The following is an 8,388-nucleotide window of genomic DNA, read 5'->3' as shown; positions in this document are numbered from 1 at the left end:
TACACTATAAAATAAATTGTATTAAAAACCAGTTATTTTTAAATGCTATTTTATTTGATTTTATAATACTGCAGGGAAATCATCCGAAAAATAACAGCCTATATTTGCACAGGATATTATAAATAATATTAAATAACGATATTTGTTTGGAATATCACTTTTTTTTATATCGATTTGTTCTATTTTTTTTAATTTTAATTTTTTTTTTTTTGAATAAAACCCTATATATCTTCGTTTTATTAGATTTAATTATAGCTTTTTTAAGGGGATTTCTTATTTTATCTGATTCTTAATTCATTAAAATTTATATTATTCATTGTATTTATGTATATATTTTTATTTTATTTTTACGTTTTTGATTTATATTAAAATATTAAAAATATAAATATATATATATATATATATATATATATATATATTTTAATATATAAATATAAACTTATATATATATTTAAAAAAAATATATATATATGTATAATTAAAAATTAATAAATATTTTTTTCGCAAAATTTATAAATTATAAATTAATTTTTTATTTTATAAATTAAACATAATTATTTAGAAGTGATAAGAAACATTAATTGAGACTCGTGCCAGCAAACATTATTTGACTTGTATTAGTAATATTATAAAAAAACCAAAATATAATTAATTTAAAAAATAAAAATAAGGTATTTATTTTTTTATAAAAGATAATATTATAAAAAAAATTATAAAAATTTTATTTAAAATTTAAAAAAAGAAATTTTATTATAATTTGCTTTATTTTATAATCCTTTAATCAAAAAAAATAATGTCTATGCTTTCAAGAAAAATATAACCAAGAATAACTTTTTAATTAATTATATAAAAATTAAAAACCAATAACTAATATAAATAGTTAATTCTCTTTAATTAAAAGTCTTATAAAAATTACAATTTATTTAATAATAATATTTAATGAACATATAAAGTAATCTTAATAAATAATAAATAAATAACTATATTAACACAAATTATTATAATATTTATTATCTCTTATAATTTATTTTATAAAAAAACTTAATTATAATTATACATACTTAATAGTTATTCTTTGATTTTAATTTAAGTAATGTGTGATTTTCGTTCTATTTAAATAAGAGATAAAATATGCTTGAAAATATTTAAATGGTTAACAAAATTGGAATAATTATATTATTTTTGAGTATATTTTTCGACTTTTTTTCATTTATGAAAATGACATCATTTTATATATTTTCTTTAATATAAATTATTTTAGAATTGAATCTTTATAAATTTTTACAATTACTACTATATTTAATATATTCTAAATTATACATTGGTGATTATATTAAAAGATCTACTTGATAATTTATTTATTTTAATTATTTGTTATACAGCTTTTTAAAAAATATCAAATGTGAATTAATATGAAAAAAGTTTATTTTAAATATTTTTTTTTATTATCTATGAAATTTATTTTGTTTTTCTTTTTTTAATTAATTTAAACCTTTTATATGAAATTAATTTTAGTAAAAAAAATATAAAAAACATTTATTTTAATTTAATTTGCTTCATTCTTTAAAAATTTTAAATGCCCTTAGAAAAGTACAAAATTTACCATTCTAATAAATTTCGTTTTTTTAAAATAAAAATTAATTTACATTATTTACTATATAAATTAATATAATAATAATTTAGCTAAATATGAATTTTTAAATTTTTCTTATAATTAAACTAACAATTAAAAATAAAAAATAAAAAAATGCTTTCTTATTCTTAACATTAAAATGATATTGAAAATATTTTTTAAATATAAAACATTAATTTATAATAATTAAACCAAAAATCCATAATAAAAGTAATTTAAATTTCTTTTATTATACTCTTTGTAGAATTAGCAACATGTGTAATAACAATATTTAATAATAATATACAACAATACCTAATAAATAGTAAATTTATAACTTTATTAATAGTATTAACATTATTAATATATATGAATGTAATACTTCTTAAAGATAAAATTGCTTAGGAAGTACCATAGAATTACTTTTTACTATTTATTTTTACATTTTGTTCTACCGAGTTTATGTGTTATATTTGTTCGGAAGAAATAAGGATTATTTAAAAATCATTAGGTTATCATTTAGGACTTAAAATAATGTTTTTTTCTATTTTCGGAGCTTTTTTAAATTTTGAGAGCTTAATCTTGAATTGTTTTTTTATTCATAAAAAATATAAATATATATATTTAGTTTTAAATACTTATTTAAACTTTTTTTTTTGTGCTTTTTTTTGTTATTATTTCTTGAATATACAATTTTTTGGTACTGGTTTTTCATTAGTTTTTACATTCGGAGCTTTTTTAAATTTAGATATTCTAAATTCGAAATAATATGGATCTTATTTTGATTATTATATTAAAGGCGTTGTTTGGTAAATTTATTATTTTAATTTGTTTTTCCTTTGTCTTTTAAAAGCTATTAAATCAGAATTGATTTGAAAATATTAAATATAATGATTTAAATGTAATAATATTTAGTTTTATTTATATTAATTTTATGTTTTATTATAAAAGCTTTTTTTATCATTTTTATGTTTAATTATGTAAGTTTTTTTTTATTTAAAATTAAACTTTTATAATTTTTAAAATGAATTATTATTATTACTTGCTTTTAGAAAAAATATAAATGGCTTAAATATTATATTTTAAAGATAAACAAATTATTAACTTTATAAAATATACATTAATTAAAAAACTTTAAAATAAAAAATTAAACTAATTTATTAAAAAACTAAACTAATTTATTAAAAAAATAATTTTTTCCAAATATAAAGTAATAAATAGATAATTATTCCTATAAGTCAAATTATTTTTAGGCCAAATAGTATAAAATTTAAAAATCCTGATTCTATAAATTAAATAAATTTTATATATTTTTATTTTTACTAATAATATTATTATAATTAGAAATAAATTATTTACAATTATTAATAATTAATTAAAAATATTTTAAATTATTTAGTTAAAGAATAATTTTAGTATTTTTTATTATCAAGTTATCTATAAAATTAAAAAATAAGTAAAAACGAAATTTAATTTAAAAATTATGTATATATACAGCAAATTTTAAGTATGTAATCCCTAAAAAATAAATCAATAATGATTTTTATATTTGTGACTGTATGCAATTTATAAATTCTAATTATTAAATGTTATAAATCTTAATTTTATCATATTAAAGGAAGTTTTTTTAGTTAATTTTATCAATGATTTAAAATTTAGTCTCTTGAAAATATAAAATTTTTAAATTTTAAAAAAATGTAAATTATATTAATATATTTATGTTTCAATCAATATTATTATACTTAATTTTTTAAACCTTTTTATATATATAATTTATGATTTTTATTATTTGTTAAATAAATCTAAATATAATAAGGCTATTTAATTATATATATTTTATTTATAAATTTTAACAAACTAATAATAAATATGTTATTATTATTTTTTATATTCTAATACTAATGTTTTTTTGTTATTTATATATAAATATTATAATTTTTAAAATATGAAAAATTAATATAAAGTAATTGTTATTATAAAAAAATATTTTAAATATATATTTTTATCGTTCAAATTTACAAAAGAACCAAAAATAGCTTGAATTTAAAAAAAAAACTAATGATTATTATTCTTTTATTGATTTTAATAATTTCAAAACATAAAAAAATAAATTTAATATTATTTAAAATTATAAAAAATAAATTTAATATTAAATATCTAGCAAACCGAATATTCATATTTTTTTTTTTATTAAATTAAACATAAATAAAAAAATCAAAATATATATATATATATAAATAAATAATATATATACTTACCTAATTATTAACTAATAAATAATTAAAAAAATCTTTATTTATTATACAATACAATGTTGAAAAGACTAATAAATAAATAAGATTTTAAAATAATAAAGATATAATTTATTTTACCTTTTTAGAATTCATAATTCGCACGTTAGCAATATTTAGTCAAAAAATACAATATTTTTATTATTTTATAGGTATTAACATTTTTAATAGCACTATCAGCATTTTTATTAATTATTTTAATATCAGCTAAAATAAATGTTATGTAGAAAGTAATTTATTATTATATTTAGCTTATTTTTATACTTTTTTATATGACCATATAAAAAAGTATTTATTGCTGTTTAGTGGTAAAGAGATATTTAAAAAAAATTCATTATTAAAAAGACCTTGAAATAGTTATAATTTATTTTTTAATGTTTAGAAATCTAGCCTCAAATAATTTTTAATTAAAAAAAAATTATATATTCTTATATTTTTTTTAAATAAATTTATATATTCTTATATTTTTTAATGTAATTGCCAACTTATTTTTATTTAAATTTTTTATTATTTTACTTTTTAGATATATATTTTAAAAAAATTGGTAATTGTAAAGCTGGTGCTTTATGTAAAATAGAAATTATATATATAGAGATTTTATAATGATTCTTTTAAATAAATACTTAGTTAATTAAAATATATTAATTATTTATTTTTGGCTTTCTTAATAAATATTAAATATGGATTAAAATGAAAAAATCATTATTAAGTCTTTTTTAATAATATAATTTATTTTAAAATTTTATCACTTAAGTGTATTTTTTAAAACAATAAAAATGATGTATATTGCAATAATAATATTTATTATTGCTTAAATAAAATAAAAATATATTAATAATTAAATAAAAAAATAAGAATAGGATATATATAAAAAATAAAAAAATTATTTAAATAAAAATAAAATATAAATTATATTATAATATTTTATTTCTATTATAAAAATAATTATTTTTGCTTACAATAATATAAATTATAATATTTTGAATTATTTAGCTAATTTAGTATTTTATAATATTAATAAATATATTATTATTATCATATTTAAAAAAATAATTATATTGAAAATTTATTTCGATTATTAACATTAAATTTTTGATAAATATTATACAAATCTTTAATAAAAGTATTTTAAATTTCTTCTTTTTATTAACTTTTTGGTTTATATTTTTTACATTACTAATATATAACCTATATTTAAAAAAAAATCTATACCTAATTTATTAAATAGTATATTTTTAATTATTAGCAAAATGGAAGTATCTTAAGAATTAAATCAATATATTCTGATAAAAAAGGCATATAGAATATAGGTTTTAAATATTATAATAATTGTTTTTTAGCATTGATATATTTTAAAATTTAAAAAATAATATTAAAATGATTAATTTTTTTTTAAAAAAAAATACAAATGTTATCAAAATATATATACTAAAATAAAAAAAATTTAAATATATAAAAAAAATTATCATTATATAAAAAAATTAAAATAATAAGTAAACAAATTATATTATTATAAATCAAAAAACTAAATAAAAAAAAAGCTAATCCATTTAACCTATAAAAAATAAATAAAAAAGTAGTGAAAATATAATTCGAATAAAAATATAAAAATATGATACAAAACAATCAATAACAAATATCAAATCATGTAAATAATAACTAAAATGGATAAATAAAGATAATTGGAAATTATTCTTACAATTTAAGACATTGTTTAGGTGAAGGAGCCTATGGAAAAGTGTTTGAAGGCATTGAGAAGAATACATAATAAACAGTAGCAATAAAAAAGCTAGACATCCGTTAATTTTAAAACGACAATTATTTACGTAATTCAATAATAAGTGAAATAGAAATTCTAAAAAGATTCAACCATAAAAACATAGTCAAATTTATAGATTTAATAACTACATAACGATCTTTATATATAATAACTGAGTTTTGTAAAGATCGAGATTTAAGGCATTTGTTACAAACAAAAAAATTAAATGAAGAGTAATCTATTAAAATATTAAAAGACATAGTTGATGGTATATAAAATAAATATTTATAAATTATATATAAATATATTTATTTTAAAATAATATAATAATAGGTTTTCGAGAATTAGTAAAACATAATGTAATACATAGAGATTTAAAACCTGCAAATATCCTAATACATGAAAATATTCTAAAAATAGCTGACTTCGGATTTGCGAAATATGTAGACTATTCATCAGCTTAAATGTTAAAAAGTTGTGTTGGATCCCCCTTATATATGGCTCCTTAAATCTTAGCTAGAAAATAATACGGTTTAAAGAGCGATATATGGTCAGTGGGTGTAATTTTTCACGAAATGGTATATAATGATGTCCCTTGGAAAGCTAGAGACGAAAAACAATTACTAAACAATATAATGAAATTTCCTTTTAAATTAAGACCAAATATTAAACTGTCTTCTTTTACTGAAGAATTATTAAAAAAAATGCTTGTAATAGAAGAAAAAGACCGAATTTCATGGGAAGAATTGTTTAAACTATTCGATTAATATGATAATAATAAACAGAACCCATAAATAAATTTATAAAGTATAGAAAACATACTTTAAAATAAATAAAATTTATAATAATAATAAAAGTTAAAAAAGACAATTTTCGATAATAATACAGGAAACAATGAAAAAACAGGAAATAATAATTAAAAAAATAACTCAAATAATAATACCACTTAATAAAATATAAAAAGATAAAACAGTAGTAACCCTTTATAAATAAAATAATTCGAAATTCTACAAACTTTTAACACTTTTAACAATACTAGGCAATAAATTTGCTTCAGACATTATGTAACAATAGATTTATTCTATAAAATAAAATAAAATACCAGTATTATTAATAATAATAATCTTTAGTATGAAAAATTACTCCTTTTTTTATCTTTTATAGTTAGAATGGAACAATAAATACTTTTTAATGACATAAATGATTTTTAAAATTGTAATAAGGACATTTTTGTATAGTCAAAGTAGCTTTAGGCTTTATTTTTTACAATAAAAAAAGAACTTGAGTTCATTAAATAATTCCTAGAAGAACTTTTTAATTATGCATAAAATAATAATATATTGAAATAGTTAAAATCGGATAAAGACTCAGGCTTTATTTTTAATATTATTTAAAATAATTAGGATTTATGTGATTCGGATAAATAAAAAGCAGAAGATTTAATTAGTTCTTTTGGAAATAATGTAGCCAAAGATATTGTTAATGAAATTAAAAAATTTATAAATTCTAAATCTAATAATGAACTTGAAATTTATAGGGGAAACCTAGTCTCTGCTGATTATATTTTCGATGTCATATAAAGTAAAAAAAAATACTTAAAGGACATGAAATATATTTTGAACAGTTACATGTTGAAAAATCTGAACATTTTGATTTTAAAGTCTATTTTGATAAAATTAATAATAGATTAGGTATTTTTTAATCGCCTTTTAGTTTTTTTGAATAAAATCTTATTTATTTTTTGTTATTTTTATTAAAAATAGAATTATATTTTATTTTTTCATATATATTCTTATAATATTGTTATAAATGAATTAATATCAAGTTTTTATAAAATTTTTGTAATATCTTTTTTTTATTATTATTATTATTATTATTATTATTATTATTATTATTTATTATTTAATTAATATTTTTAATTTAAAACCAATTTTATTTTATTTTATTATCCTTTTTTTAAAAAATATTTATATTTATATAATAAATATTTATAAATAACTTTTCTTAAACTCTTAATATTTTTTTATAAAATCTATTTATTTTACTTTTAATTTGAATTAATTTTATGTTTATTAATTAATTTTCTTTATATTTTTTTAATATATATACATTTTTTATTTACCAAAGTTTTATTTATATCTGCTCCTTTTTCTAATATATATAAAGCCATATTAAAATCTTCTCTTTCTAATATACTAAAAAGAGGATTTTAATATTAAACCTTATTAATATTTTTTAAATATTTAAAAATATAATTAAATATATTACCTATGTATATGTTGTCATATTAATATCTGCCTTATAATCTAGTAAAAGATCTACCATTTGATATTATCCCCATTAAACAGCTAAAAATAATGGAAATCTTTTCATTTTATCTTATATTTTAACATTTGCTTTGTTTTCTAATAAATATTTTGCAACGTTTAAACCAAATTCTTTATTTTTATTAGAACAGGAAATAGCTTTAAATAATAAACTTTATCCTAACTATATATATATATATAATATCTGTTTAATTTTTTATTCAATAATTTTTATAAAAAATATAAAACCCTGTCTTATAAATTGGGATTTATTTTATTTGTTTCAAAATGAATTTTGAATTTTTAAAAATTTTATTAGTCTAAAAGTAAGAATGCATTTCTTTATTAAGGAGTCTTGTTAAAATTTATATAGAAAATAAAAAAAAAATATTTTAATATTTTTACTAATGAACTATATCT

At 14.5% G+C, this 8,388-nt stretch overlaps 1 protein-coding gene across 1 annotated transcript, besides 12 other annotated features; it reads left to right on the top strand. All coding sequences in view use genetic code 6, as the record gives it.

The window, feature by feature from the left end:
- Window positions 1–368: 368 nt before the first annotated feature.
- Window positions 369–436: a microsatellite.
- Window positions 380–451: a microsatellite.
- Window positions 452–683: 232 nt separating this feature from the next.
- Window positions 684–720: a microsatellite.
- Window positions 721–2,752: 2,032 nt separating this feature from the next.
- Window positions 2,753–2,801: a microsatellite.
- Window positions 2,802–5,336: 2,535 nt separating this feature from the next.
- Window positions 5,337–5,384: a microsatellite.
- Window positions 5,337–5,396: a microsatellite.
- Window positions 5,340–5,396: a microsatellite.
- Window positions 5,340–5,420: a microsatellite.
- A 42-nt stretch (window positions 5,421–5,462) lies between these two features.
- Window positions 5,463–8,379, top strand: IMG5_171810 (protein kinase domain protein; the record flags this gene model as incomplete). Its single annotated transcript, XM_004029807.1, has 3 exons — window positions 5,463–5,930; window positions 5,996–6,518; window positions 6,627–8,379. Exons 1-3 carry the CDS (start codon window positions 5,516–5,518, stop codon window positions 8,377–8,379), a joined length of 2,691 nt encoding a protein of 896 aa, XP_004029855.1. The 5' UTR covers window positions 5,463–5,515.
- Window positions 5,932–5,994: a microsatellite.
- Window positions 6,485–6,525: a microsatellite.
- Window positions 7,518–7,565: a microsatellite.
- Window positions 7,520–7,586: a microsatellite.
- Window positions 8,380–8,388: the final 9 nt, after the last annotated feature.

This window comes from Ichthyophthirius multifiliis (genome assembly GCF_000220395.1).
Source record: "Ichthyophthirius multifiliis unplaced genomic scaffold scaff_1120509251264, whole genome shotgun sequence".
NCBI classification, from domain to species: domain Eukaryota; phylum Ciliophora; class Oligohymenophorea; order Hymenostomatida; genus Ichthyophthirius; species Ichthyophthirius multifiliis.
Note: the sequence above shows the minus strand (reverse complement) of the source record. Positions and strands in the feature narration are given on the sequence as shown.